Source organism: Pelodiscus sinensis, chromosome 8 (genome assembly GCF_049634645.1).
Source record: "Pelodiscus sinensis isolate JC-2024 chromosome 8, ASM4963464v1, whole genome shotgun sequence".
Classification (NCBI taxonomy): Eukaryota; Metazoa; Chordata; order Testudines; family Trionychidae; genus Pelodiscus; species Pelodiscus sinensis.
In genome coordinates this window covers 22456711-22471680 of record NC_134718.1, presented here as the reverse complement: position 1 = coordinate 22471680, position 14970 = coordinate 22456711, and the positions used below count along the sequence as shown (strand labels likewise).

The window sequence follows — 14970 nt, the reverse complement described above, 5'->3', positions numbered from 1 at the left end:
TCCCACTGACACTTCTCCTCCTGCCCTTTTTCTCATTGTCTGCATTTGGCCCCCTGGCATTTGTCTCTCCTCCACGCTGTCCCTTGGTGCCTTCTTCTTTCTTCCCCCTCCCCCTCCTCACAAGCCCCTTCCTCTCTCACCCCTTTCCCCCTCCGCACAAGCCCCTTCCTTTTCCACCCCCTAGTTCTCCCCCTCCCCTACCTTCTGCCTTCCACTTTGCGGGGCTGGAGTCTGCGCTCAGGCCCCGGACTCCAAACCTGGAGCTAGGCCGAGCAGCACAACGCCGCGCCAAGCAGTTTTAAAGTCCCGGGCCGTGATGTCACGTCAGGCCCGGGTGTCCTTTACCGCTCACCTGCAAACACAGCAGCAGCAGCTGGCGAGGGGGAGCCACACTGAGAGCTGTGCACAGCAGGGACGGGACGGGGCCAAGGGGGATGCTCTGGGGCCAGGGTGGGAGGACGTGCAGAAGGACCGGCAGGTGGGGGCCAGGGACTGCTCCAGGCAAAGCTGGGGGAGAGACCCAGCTCCAAATATTGCTGGAGCAGGGCCCCCGGCTCTGAATATTAACTCGCCGCCCATGGCGCCCAGGTTCAGGGCGTGGGTGCAGGGTGTGGTTCAGGGCCCCATTCAGGGGAATCAGGCGAATCGGCCTAAGGCCAGCCCTGCCCCTGCTTGTCCACCAACTAAGCTACTGCATAGCAGCTCTCAGCTGGCAGCGACCCACCTCCTGTCCAATTTCCAGCCAGTGCTGGCTGCATGCTGTGGGCGGCAGTGGCTGGTAAATGCAAGCAGGCACCAGGCAGCAGCTGGTTGTGTGTTGCCTCTGCTGCCCACCCATTAGCCCCATTGCCCTCTCCCTGCTTTGCTTGCGCTGCCTCCCTGCTCCTCTAGATCCCCTCCCAGCAGAGTGCACCCCACTCCCAGTGATGTGTGAAGAACCAGCCCCTGGTCAGAGCACTCAGCTCACCAACAATTTGGCCAACAGGCTCCTTCCTTCCCCTGTTCTGGTTGAGCTGCCCCTGGAAAAGCCCAGGACCCTCTAGTCTAGGCCACTGGCCAAAAGGAGCCAAGCCCTGCATATGCCAAAGCTCCCATGTATGGGGAAGCTCTTCTGCCTCTCAGTAAGCTCTGGAATGGTGGGAGGGAGCAGTTTCCAGCCTGTTCGTGCCCCATACCTGCTGGCTCCACAGCAGTCCCAGCGCTGGAACCTTGCACCCTTTTCTCACACACGCCCACCCTGTTCCTGCCCCCACCGACTGTGGGGCTGCTCCATTCCCTAGGCACTGTCCCTTGCTGAGCCATCTTGCTGGCTGTGTTCACTGATGCCCCTGCAGTCAGGCTCCCTGCGCACAATGCATCCTTGGGGCCTCACACTTTCCTGCCCACACTGTAGCCAGGGGACAGAAGTCAGCTGAGTTATGTCTGGTGTTAGCTGCCTTTAATGATGTGTAGCAGAAATAGACAGTTCCATCCAGCCACGGGGATGAGGAGGAAAGTATAGTAGAGATAGCATCTGCAAAGGCACAAGGAGGTAATCACTTCCCCATCTCCCTTGCAGATGGAAATTGCTCCCTTCTCTTCTCTCCTGTGCACTGCCAAAAGGCCACATTCTGGTGAGAATCCTAGCATAAGTCTGGGAAAGAGGGGGATGTGAATTGGGAAGATGTATCGCCAGGTACAAGGAAAGTTGAGTCCATCCCAGGTACATAGCCAAGCATGGAGAGGGAGAGTACCAAACAGGGAGAGTTGGCTCAGGTCGGCCAGTCGCCCCATTGAGAGAGATGTTAGAGTGTCCCTTCCTTCCTGAATATGGGATGGAAGAGGTGTATGTGTCACTCCTCCCCATATGAACCCTTTAACCTTAAGGACAGAGGTAAATAAAAAGTACCCAGTGATGCAGTATTCCTTTGTAACGGGTTCAGTCCCTTAGAGTTAATTTGAATTTTTGTACTACATAGTTCTGATTGCAGTTGAACTCAATTGAATAAGTAATTTACCAGCTGTCCCATAATCAGTATAGGGAACTATACTTACCTGATCATTCCACCCCACCCTGAACCACTCCTCTCACCAAATCCTCTGAACAAACTCTGACCCCTTATTTTCCAGGAGCAGTTGTTGCCTCTCTCAATCCTCCTACCCTCTCCTCAGTGTCAGCTATTGGCCCCCTGGGGTTTTTTCTCTCTGATTGTTCTCAGCTGAATCCTTACCATACAGAAATGAGGCCCTTGAAGTCAAAAAGAATTCAGATGTGGATCCAGACTTTGTCTATCCCTTATTCCTCTTTCCTGTGGGTTTGGAACAAACTATGACTTCCAAGTGCCCCATCAGTGTAGGAAAGTTTAGTACCTGATTTGGATTCTGATTCAAACTCCTTTGGAAGAATCCCAAGCAGTGTTACAGGCTGGGGACTGACTGGCTGGGCAGCAATTATGCAGAAAAGGACCTGGGGATTACAGTGGATGAGAAGCTGGATATGAGTCAACAGTGTGCCCTTGTAGCCAAGAAGACTAATGGCATATTAGGGTGCATTAGGAGGAACACTGGCAGCAGATCTAGAGAAAGTGACTATTTCCCATTATTTGCCACTCGTAAGGCCACATCTAGAGTATTGCATCCAATTCTGGGGGCCCCTATTACAGAAAAGAAGTGGACAATTGGAGGAGGCAACAAAAATGATATGGGGGCTGGAGCACACGACCTGCGAGGAGAGGCTGACGGACTTGGCATACTAGGTTGCATTAGGAGGAGCATTGACAGTCGATCCAGAGTTGTGATTATTCCTCTTTATTCGGCTCTGGTGAGGCCTCATCTGGAGTGTTGTATCCAGCTCTGGGCCCTCAATTACAGGAAGGATGTGGATGCATTGGAGCGGGTCCAGCGGAGGGCAACCAAAATGATTAGGGGGCTGGAGCATATGACCTCTGAGGAGAGGCTGAGGGAGTTGGGTCTGTTTAGTCTGCAGAAGAGAAGAGTGAGAGGGGATTTGATAGCAGCCTTCAGCTTCCTGAAGGGAGGTTCCAAAGAAGCTGGAGAAAAGCTGTTCACAGTAGAGATGGATGTCAGAACAAAGAACAATGGTTTCACGTTACAGTGGGGGAGGTCTAGGTTGGATATTAGGAGAAATTATTTCACTAGGAGGGTGGTGAAGCACTGGAATGGGTTACCTAGGGAAGTAGTGGAGTCTCCATCCCTAGATGTGTTTAAGTCTCGGCTTGACAAAGCCCTGGCTGGGTTGATTTAGTTGGGATTGATCCTGCCTAGAGCAGGGTGCTGGACTTGATGACCTCCTGAGGTCTTTTCCAGCTCTATGGTTCTATGATTTTATGATTTGGGTTTGTTTAGTCTGTAGAAGTGAAGAGTGAGGGGGGATTTGACATCAGCCTTTTACTACCAGAAGGAGGGTTCCAAAGAGGACAGAGAGAGGCTGTTCACAGTAGTGACAGATGGCAGAACAAGGAGCAATGGTAACACCTTACAATGGGGGAGGTCTAGGTTGGATATTAGGAAAATCTATTTCCCTAGGAGGGTGGTGAAGCCCTGGAATGGGTTACCTAGGGAGGTGGTGGAATCTCCCTCCCAGGGGGTTTTAAGTCCCAGCTTGACAAAGCCCTGGCTGGGATGATTTAGTTGGGCCTGTTCCTGCTTTGGACAGGGGGCAGGACTCGATGACTCCTGAAGTCTCTTGCAGCCCTAGGATTCTAAGATTCCTTTTCTTGCTGGCATTGCCAGACCCAAGAGCTGAGCTGGGGCTGGGGAGGTGCTGTACTCTGAGGATTAGGCACTACTGCTGCAGCCCTTTGGAGGCTCTGTGAGGAGCCCGCAAGGCATGGCATTGTGGTGAGAGTGGGGCATTGGTATCCAGCCTGGCTGGAACCTCTCTCCTTTACCACGGTCTACCAGCAAGGAGCTGGGGGGAGGGGGCCGCAGCGCCTCGCTTCCCTCTCTGCGCGCCTGTCTCCCCCCACGCAGGCTGCTGCGCTGTTCCTTTGCTCGCAGCGCGGAGAAAGGGATTCGCTCTCTCGCCTGCCCAGGCAGCAAGTCGGCCCGCGTGTGCAATCCAGAGGGGGAAGAGGGGGGGCGAGTTTTCCAGCGGGCCCGGAGGTTCCGCTCCCCGCCAGTAGCACACCCTGCTCCCGCTGTCTGCGGCTCTCTCGGGGCGGAACGCTCGTCGCTCTGCTTTCCGAGGCTGTGTAGTAGACAGCCAGGAGCTCAGCCAGCTCTGGCGCCGCGTCTCGCTGGCCCCGGATGGGCTGAGAGGTGCTGCACTGGCGGCAAAGTTTAGGGTAGCGGCGGAGCCAGTTTCCTCCAAGCCCTCAGCTTCGTTTCACAGCCCAGCCCTCTCCGCCCCTTCACCTTCGCCTTAAAGAAACCTCTGCGTATCTCTGTCCTGCGTAGCCGAGATCTGAAAAATCACTGTCGGCCCTTCTCCCTTAGCCTGTGCCTGGAATGAATGATCCAGCGCATAAGTACTAGTTCGGCTGGAATCCGCCTCGGCTAGTAGCGTACGGTGCATACCTCTGTTTTCCAGGCAGTGGTACATGTTTAGCCTGTGAGCCTTCTCTTGGTGTCAAGTTACAGAGAAGCTACACCCTACCAGTACCCCTATTTACATACAAATAACTCAAGTGCTTGCATTTATGTCGCCATTAGACAGGCTTGCCAAAGAAGTTTTAATCCAATCAGAAGAAGCTTTAAAAGGATGTCTATAGAGTGATTAAATAGGATCTTAACCTCAAATAAGTAGTCATTATTTTTCACGTTGTTTCATATTTGCAAAGTTTTTTTATCTGATTTGAGAGGACAAAGATGCAGATTTCTTTAAAAAAAAGTACGAAGAAATCAAGGTGTTAAGAAGATCTGAATTATGTGCAAAGTGACTATGACCCTGAGGGATTAGTTTGCTTGTGCTGGTTTGGAGATTAGCTCCTAATCACTCCTTAAAAACTAATAGGATTTATAGGAATTCTTGGAACAGCAGGAAAAAGTCTCATAAACCAGACTGGCGAAAATGGCTTTCCAAAACAGTAAGACTTTTTTAAGTTAAATGTAGTATTTAATGGGGAGTTTTTTCAGAATGTTATCCTCTATGGTATATATTGCAAACAGCTTTTAAATTGTTACTTAAAATAATCTCTGTTGCTGGGTTGCAGTAGAAAGTTGATCTGTTTATTTTGCCCTTTGCAGAGCAGTAGCTGAAAGGGTATTTTTAGAATTGATTGGTAGTTTAAAAACAGAACTCAGTCTGTGGTTTCCTCAGTTAAGTGAATGGAAAGTCTAAACTGAATGAAGAATTTGGTAAAAATATAGCTGAAGTTTATGAATCAATCACCTTTGAGAATGCATTATATGAACTTTTTTTGTGCAACTTTTGTGTACTCAAAAAATGTGTTCAACAAGAAAAGGGACAGAGCTTGAATTTATAAATGCTAAAAGTGCTCTGTGCTCTTTATTATACAGAGGATTGGAAAGAAAATCCTAAAACCACACAGGGCATTTTTAGACCTGCTCTGTCACTGCTGGAATGTAGTTTTCAGTATGATGTAATGGTGTTCAGATGTACTTAGTGAAAGCCAGTTAATTTGTTATCCCTAACCCTTTCTTACTGTACTGTGTACTTTTTAAAGAGCAGCTTTGGTTATTTTCAGTTTTCCTTTTTGCTTTTTACAAATATACTAGGCCTTTATTTCACAATTCATACCTACATAAAGTTAAAGTTCATAGATATCTAACATTGTTGAAATTTAGCACAGTCAATGGAGTGAATTTTATCTTCAGATTCTTAGTAATTCAAGAGTAGGTATTGCTCTAATCTGTGCTGAAATTGTTAGTCATGATCAACACTCCCCCAACACACACAGTAATGAAGATTCTTGACAAATGAGTTACTTTATCTTAATAAAATGGTCTTCCTCCTAGGAACCTCGGGATGTATTAATGAAAAAAAACTAATAACACTAATTCAACCTTGTTTGGGAGAAAATCAAAAGAAGACTATGGGCCTAGCCATTCAAACATGCTGCACTCTTGAATGCCAGTTTCCAAACAGATAATGACTGAAAACAGCTATTCAGGATTATAGAATGGTCTGTCTTTCATTCATTTTCATGTCATCCTCTCGCTCTTGTTCTCTCTCTCTCTTTTTTTCTTTTTTTTTTTAAAGGAAGGGGAAAAGACATTAAATGGTGTTAAACTTATAGGCTACGTCTACATTGGCCCCTTTTCCGGAAGGGGCATGTTAATTTCAGAGATCGTAATAGGGAAATCCGCGGGGGATTTAAATATCCCCCGCGGCATTTAAATAAAAATGTCCGCCGCTTTTTTCCGGCTTTTAGAAAAGTCGGAAAAGAGCGTCTACACTGGCCCCGATCCTCCGGAAAAAGCGCCCTTTTCCGGAGGATCTTATTCCTACTTCAAAGTAGGAATAAGATCCTCCAGAAAAGGATCTTATTCCTACTTTGAAGTAGAAATAAGATCCTCCAGAAAAGGGCGCTTTTTCCGGAGGATCGGGGCCAGTGTAGACGCTCTTTTCTGGCTTTTCTAAAAGCCGGAAAAAAGCGGCGGACATTTTTATTTAAATGCCGCGGGGGATATTTAAATCCCCCGCGGATTTCCCTATTACGATCTCTGAAATTAACATGCCCCTTCCGGAAAAGGGGCCAGTGTAGACGTAGCCATAGAGAGAGGCTTTGGTTTCAGGAATAATTGGCTTACATTCTTGGTATAATTCTTGAATGAGTGAATTCAGGCTATCAAGAACTCCTTATACTATACTAACCACTTGTGTGGAATTTTTTTCAAATCTATGCAAATGGTAGATAATTGACATTCTACTATGGGAAAAAACCTCTGGGGATATGATTGATTACTTGTCGAAAAACAGTGGAAGGATTTTGTGAATTATTGAACACATGAACATTTATGATACATGTAGCCTCTGATTACAGTTTGCTTTTTTACTGGCAGGTGAGGATGCAATGACAGGTGATACAGACAAATATCTTGGGCCGCAAGATCTAAAAGAGTTGGGAGATGATTCCTTGCCTGCTGAAGGGTACATGGGCTTTAGTCTAGGAGCCCGCTCTGCCAGGTATTGTATTTGATATTTTTAATTTTTTAGACTTCATCACAAATACTAATCCAGTGCATTTTTTCACATTACCAAAATCAGTTTTAAATAAAAAAAATTCTGATTGCATGTTTCTGCAGTTTGATAATCACTTTTATTTGAAGTATATATTTTTTGCTCTTTGTCTTTGTATTGTTAATTCATGTTGGCTTCATTGTGGCAATGATACATAAAATTAATTGTTCATTGTTTCTGGTATCCGCACATGCTCTAGGAATATAAAAAGTGCTTTTTTGCAAACAGCTGGAAACCTACGTGGTGCATCTGTTTAAGCTAATACAGACCTTTTAGCAAAAAACCAAGTTTCTTTCATCCATTAACTGTCATACTGACACTCAGGTTTATATGTTCCCTACTGGGCCTGATTTATCAGATGATTGTAAATACCATAGACAAAAACTTGAAAAAATGAATTATAGTAAATTAGCTATATTAATACATTTGTTTCTTTAAAGGTGCAAATTAAGAATCAAATAGAAACGTACAATATAAAAATATTTCAGAAAAAAAATTACTACACTTTTATTGTTAATCCAAATCCATTACAGTTTTATTTGATAGGGAATAAGCAGATTTCTTGTTAAGGAAAATAGGTCAATATTTCAAAATATATTTTACAGAACAACTATTGATTTCATCCCTTGCGTTTCTAGCACAGATGTTTGGATTGTTGAAAATACTATTAAAACTTATTTTGTGTTGTACAATTTGCTTGAAGCAAACAAAGCTGTATGCGCAGAGATTACCTCCATAGTTGTGGACCAGCAGGTTGTTTCCTGTCAGTTGAAATATTTTGAAGCTAATAATTAAACCTCACAAGCCAGAGCCCTGAGGACTTTTTCCTATAGTTTAATGATCTGTTTTTAAAAGTTATTTCATTGTCTAACAGTGAATGGCACCCCTCATAAGGTAATGCTTGATGTTTATTTTCACTCTTGTTTATTGTGGCTGCATTAGATATTGAAGCATGCACTTTGATCTTCTCATTTAGTAATGCTCTATATTCTTTTGTTTTGCTTATAATCCTCAGGTAATGCAATAAATGTTTCTATTATAATGCATCTAGAAGGCATCTTAAGGTATTCTTAAAATACGCTATGTGTTAGAAGATTAGCAAAATCACTTTTAATGGAAAATCTAATATCTTTATAAGGTTAAATAATATGCCATTAATTTTAAAATATAAGTTATATTCTGGACAAAGCCCATAGCTATGCTGTAGTTTCGCTGTGTGGTAAATGTTCAAGTACATGATTGGGGAAGTGAGGGCAGAGAGAACGCAGACAGTGCACAAAATTCTGCTCTAAGATCTGCATGATAATCTTATCTATTGCTCTGTTCTCCCCACCTGTAACTTCCATTCAGATGAATGAGAAAGCAGAATATCCAAGTTCAGATCTAGTGTATCTATCTAGAGGTGTGTCAAGAACACATATTCCTGCGCATCCAGAAATATAATTTATGCATCATGTGCCGAAAGTGTCCGTCTGCTATGTACATTGGACAAATACCTCAGACACTTCGCCAAAGGATTAATGCCCACAAAACAGATATCAGACAAGATCACAAAGAAAAAACAGTTTCTTGCCATTTCAACCAGAAAGGACACTCTCTCAATGACTTAACCACCTGCATTCTGCTACAAAGACCTTTTACATCTGCACTTGAAAGGGAATCCTCTGAACTGTCATTCATGTTAAAATTCGACACTCTCCGGGAAGGAATGAACAAAGGCTCAAACTATCTTACCCATTACCAAGATAGCTTCACCAATTATCACCTCTAATACCATTAGCTCACAGACATCTAACTCTCCCCACCTCTAATATAATTAATTCACAGACACTTACCTTCCTTCCTCCCCCCCCCCCCCCCCGCATCCCCCTCCTGTTCTGAAATGTGATTTGTCCTTTTCATGTGTGTTCATTTTTGTTTGTATCCTTTGGTATATATGGTTGTGACTATTTTCTTCCACTATTTGATCTGAGGAAGTGGGTCTGGCCCACGAAAGCTCATCTTGTTAGTCTTTAAAGTGCTACATAGTCCTGTATTTTGCTTCATCTAAACTACAGGGTTTTTTAGAAAAAAAGTGGCCTTTTTTCGAAAAAAACGTCCCCTGCATCTAGACTGTTGCCGCGTTCTTTTGAAAGTAAATCAAAAGCATGTGGCAGTTTTTTCGACCACACAAAACCTCATTTTACGAGGAATAACACTTTTTTTCGAAAGTGCTCTTTCGAAAAAAGGCGCTGTGTAATGCAAACTGTGCTTTTTCGAAAGACAGCATCCAGACTGTCTGGGTGCTCTCTTTCAAAAAAGCAGCTTGCTTTTTCGAAAGTACTGATTGTAGTCTAGTATCAGAGGGGTAGCCGTGTTAGTCTGGGTCTGCAAAAGTGACAAGGAGTCCTGTAGCATCTTATAGACTAATGGATGTATTTGAGCATAAGCTTTTGTGGGCAAAGAGCCACTTTGTCAGATGCATGTCGTGGAAATATCCAGAGGCAGGTATAAATATGCAGGCCAGAAATCAGGCTAGAGATAAGGAGGTTAATTCAATCAGGGAGGATGAGGCCCACTTCTAGCAGCTGATCTGGAGGTGTGAATACCAAGAGAGGAGAAGCTGCTTTTGTAATTAGCTAGCCATTCAGTCTTTGTTTAATTCTGAGCTGATGGTGTCAAACTTGCAGATGAACTGTAGCTCAGCAGTTTCTCTTTGGAGTCTGGTCTTGAAGTTTTTGAAAAACCAGAAAAAAAGTGAGTCTTTGCCCACAAAAGCTTATGCTCCAATACATCTGTTAGTCTATAAGGTGCTATAGGACTGATTGTAGTCTAGATGCTCTTTTTTGAAAGTGTCTTTCAAAAAGCCTCTTTCGAAAGAGTCTTGCAGTCTAGACATAACCTAGGAGTAGAATTTTACCTCTATTTTTTTTTCACTTGAGAGAATTCTAAGGCTTTCATACTTCTGATTTTAAGTGCACCATTATTCTTTGTTTCTGTGCAACTCACTTTTACATCTGCACACATATATGTTATGCTCAGAGGAGACAAATATGGTGCCTTTTCATGTAATTTAATACATTTAGCAAAAAGCATATTATTACCTTAACCTATTATTGATTCTGAGTGTAACATTAAGAAAAATACATTAAATATGTCATCCAGCCATAGCATTTTGCTTTTTCCAGTCTGATTCCTCGCTTTCTATTTCTCCCATTTCTTTTCCCCTTTAAATTTCTTTAAATAGTCCTAAAATCAGGTAAGAAGGCACAACACCTTCATTACATTTGTTTGCTATTGCCATTGCTCATTTTCCTTTACTCAGCCTTGTGAAACAGCATGCCTCGTATATAACATTAGAAAACTTTCTTTTTATTGTGACATAACAAATATGACATGAATTCTTTACATCCTTAGTAATTTTAAAATATGATTAATGTATGCTTATAATAATAAAAGGTGCCAATTCTGCTTCCATTATAATTAGCAGAGTGCAGTGTAAAAAGAAATTTAATGAATGTTTTGAGGAATTTAGAAAAGTTCTAGAAACAAACACAAAGTGCATGTAATAAATTGTAGAGGTTTACTATTTTAAAAAGTTTTTTGCTTGTTTAAAATCATATTAAGCTGTCTAGGTGCTGTTATTTGGTTTGGATTTTTATTTATTTATTTATTTATTTGAGTCACAAAGCTAGCAAGCATGTCTGAGCATATAGTGTACTTTCTAACACATACTATATGTAACTTCCAGGGCTAAATGTAATATACTCACACATTAATTTTCTTTAATTACGGCATATTCAGATATGTCATTCTTAATTTCCAAAATGTATAATATCCATATAATACCCAAAACTAATGTTTTTCCTAATTTTTATTGTTAACAAGGAACCTTTTTCTAACATGTAACTATATTTTAACAAGTAGAAAAATGAATAAATAGGGTTTTCCTAATAAAGTTAAAAGCTGAGGCAAACTCTGAAAATTGAGCCAGTTTAATACTTTGATCCTGCAGTTTGATCCAGGTGAACAGAGCTGGCACATATCCAGAACTGCATTATGTTCAGGATCCACCTGTATGGATTCTATTCCAGGATTAGGGCCTAAAAGTGTTTTGGGCGTTTTTCAAAGCTGGCAGAAATAGCTGGTATTTTTGCATAGATTTAATCTCAAACCAAGCTGCAAAGCAACAATCATTCATTGGGACTACTTGTTATGTGTATGATTTGAAAAGAAAACAACATTGTATAGAGGTTAATATTCAATTTTTTTAGTATCACATTTATTTTACGTCAGAGATCATGTGTATATATATGCATTTCCCTGGAAGTTGCATGTATTAATTTATTTTTGTTCATCCCATTGTCCATTTGCATGTTCAATGGTTAAATTGTAAATACAACAGCCTCCGCTCCTTCAGTTCGGATAGGTCCTGTACTCTGAACAGAAGTTCCTATGCACGAGACAGCATGATGATCGAAGAGTTGCTGATACCATCAAAGGATCCGGTATGTACTATGTACCATCTGGCTAGTGTTCATGTTTAATCTATATAAGGTCACATTTTTCAGTCTTTTCACAATGCTTATTGAGACCACAACCTTGAATGGAGGAAATAAGGGACTGAAAGTAAGGACTGAAGGATTTACTCCATTGTGGGCTTGATTTTGCAAGAAGCTGAGCTCTCTGGTCTTCATCCAGCAAAACATGTGAGCTCATAATTAACTGTGAACATGTGAGTAACCCCATTAAAGTAAATTAACTACATGTGTGCTTTAAATTAGGCATGTCCTTACAAGTTTTGCAGGATTATGACCACAGAACTCAGCAACTTGCAGGATTCAATCCTACGTGTGCATATGTTATTGCATCCTTTTAATGTTGTAACATAAATCATGAACATTTGTGCACTTGTGGGATGCCCTTTGATGTCTCTTACATGCATCCAAAAGGAAGAATTTGGCCTTGTGATTATGATGAAGCTATAACATAGTTTAAAAGTTTGTGTAATGACTAATTCAACAAAAGTTGATCACAGTGTGGAAAAGAACTTATAAAAGTTAATAGTGGTTATAGGTAGATGCTGTTCTCTTTGTTTTGAGAGTTCTCTCAGAATTTGCTAGACAGACTTTAAAATTTTTAAATCTGACTGCTTATTTTAGCAAATTAACATAAAAGCTATACATTTGTTCAGAAATTGAATAGAAATTTTCATGTCTGTTTTCTGGTTAAAAGATAACCTAACTGTAGAATAAATTATCTTCATAATGCTTGCAGTCTGATCCCAGAATTTTTATTCATGTAGTTGGGGGGGTTGTGTGAAATTGACCCCTGTGCAGAAAACCAGTAGATGCCACTTTAAGTCGCACTTTTAATTGTTAAGTATTAAGGGAAGTTATTTAAACTGTGGTCCATTAACCTACAGCTTATTACAAAAGGCACACCTGAAAATGAAGAAATACTTACCAGCATGAGTGTATTTTAAATCTGTTCTGAAGGATATTGGGTAGCTATACTTTTGAGACAAACATAATTCTGCATGTGTTGAAAAAGACTCTACTTTCTCTGGAGGATCTCAAAGAAAGTCCTTAGTTCTTAAACAACAGCAAATCAAATCTCTCATTAATGCAAATACTGGGTCAAACCATCAAGGATGTTTTTCATGTTTAACTTTATTTTTGTTATATCAGTTTTGTACTAGCAAATACAATTCATTTCAGGTGGAATTTTGTGCTACGTCTACACAGCAGGACTAAAGCTGAAATAAGTTATGCATCTTCAGCTATGTCAGTTGCGTAGCTAAAGTCTAAATAGCTTATTTCAGCTTTTGGTGCTGTCTACACAGTAAGAAGTCTGAGCAAGAGCACTCTTCCTCTGACTTTCCTTACTCCTTGTACAATGAGGACTACAGGAGTTGGAGTAAGAAGTCCTCCAGCTTGACATGATTTTGACAGTATGTTGAAATAACTTCTTGTAGTGAAGATTCAAACTATGTTATTTTGGAATAACATCAGTTATTCTGAAATAACACTGCTGTGTAGACGTACTCTCAGACAAAGACTAGGCTGAGGTTTCCTGAAAATCTCATAATTAATGTTGTTTTAATTTCAATTAAATTTCTCTTGCGACTTTTATTAGGACAAGGAAGGGATCTAGAACATGATTATTATTGTAAGTTTGGGAAGGATGTGAATTCTGTTCTGACGATAATCAGACAGGATTCCAACTGCACAGCTATCTATTTCAAATACAACATAAAAAGAATGTCCATCCAGATTCTTTGCACCATTGAGAGATGATTAAAAACATGATCAAGTCATGATGAAAACAAGCCAACGTTTTTTTCTGTATAAAAAGAAATAATTCCAACAAAAACAGAATTTCCCATCCAAGTTCCTACTAAACCCTGGTCCTGAAATACAAATCCTTACCTCCTCCTGATTCCCCTTGAACCTTACCCCTTCCTCAACATCTGCCAGAATCGATGAGCTTAACATAGGTCAACATATTTGCGCTATTTTGGCCCATAATGGGTGGAAATTAGTCTGAGTATAAAGGACCCACATAAGGAACATCCTACTAGCAGGTCCCATATACCAGTGGAGTTTCAACTGATCTCTGCTGCAGCAGAAAAAAAGATGTGGTGATTCAGGTGTACAAGGGCTTTACAGGTCAAAACTTACACCTTAAACTTTAAACTTTCCCTGAAAACAAGTATTAGTGCTGCGTGCACACACTGAGACACAGCATTTAGTCCAATGCAGAACTCATTACCATATTACAATTTTGCACTGAAAAAGGCATGAATTACCACATAAGATCTGCACTTAACAGAGAGGTTCACAGCCTCTTGGACAAATGCTAATGGAGGAAAAACCACCATAGTCAGTTCTTCCTCAGATTATATAGGAACAGATGAAAATCAAGAGCCAATCCAGGTATGGAAGTTAAAAAATAGACCTGATTGTCAGCATCAAGGGGTGGTTTCCTGAGAGAAGTTTCTAAAGCCTTCTTAGACTCAGAGTGATTTTTTCTTTAGAATTATTTACCTCACAATGGCAGACACTCAAACCAGCATCTGGAAAAGGCAGCCCAAAGTAACCAATCTGTATTATTTTATAGATTTCAAGGTTGGTGGCTGAATCTCCCGTTTGGGAAGCTCTTCTGACAGAAATCATCACCGTTTACTACTCCTTCCTTACCCTAGCAAGACTATTCAGTCATGCAACTATTATTGCCTTCAGGAGCTATCCATGAAATTTAACAATGCACCCTTCGAGCTCTGCTACTGATAAGGACTGCCAGTACTAGATTTTTAAAAAAGCAAATATTGGGAATAGTGTTGGAAACAGGCTCATAGCAAAATACAGTGGAGACTAATATGTTTCTAATGCAGTGGCCATGCAGATTGTAGAATTGTGGGAAACAAAGATACTTAGAAAAGGACTTTGGAGCCCAGGTGGGCAAGCAATCCAGACAGCTTTCACTCCACAGGAAGATGACCAGTGGTAATTAATGACATATATCAGTATTGGAACCAGTGCTCTGTAAGCATGCTAGCTCCACCCCATAGAATAACCTTGTCTGTAAATGGAGAGCTACTCAGGATTTACATTGATAAAAGAGCAGTACTTTGAACTGTATTTTTGTTCCACTGATATGGTAATAACATCTTCCTAAGAGACTACAAGCCATGGGGACATTCTGTGTGTCAGTGCAGTTCCATAAAGAGCAAGATGTACTTTCTTGTTGCTGAGGCTAGAATCCTAGCATTCTGAGGAGGGGCCTGCCTGGCAAGATGAAGATCTTTGTCTGAGTGAGGAGAATGGTAAAACATTTTTCAGAGG

The 14970-nt window shown here is 41.6% G+C and overlaps 1 protein-coding gene across 5 annotated transcripts in view; it reads left to right on the top strand.

Moving 5' to 3' along the window:
* The window catches only part of ANK3 (ankyrin 3), a 350441-nt gene that overhangs the window by 223535 nt on the left and 111936 nt on the right, over positions 1–14970 (top strand). For all 5 annotated transcript variants that reach the window (XM_075934865.1, XM_014573512.3, XM_014573510.3 and 2 more), the window contains 2 exons: positions 6967–7090; positions 11529–11631. In XM_075934865.1, coding sequence (XP_075790980.1) covers positions 6967–7090; positions 11529–11631 — 227 coding nt within the window. The remainder of the gene's footprint in view (positions 1–6966; positions 7091–11528; positions 11632–14970) is intronic.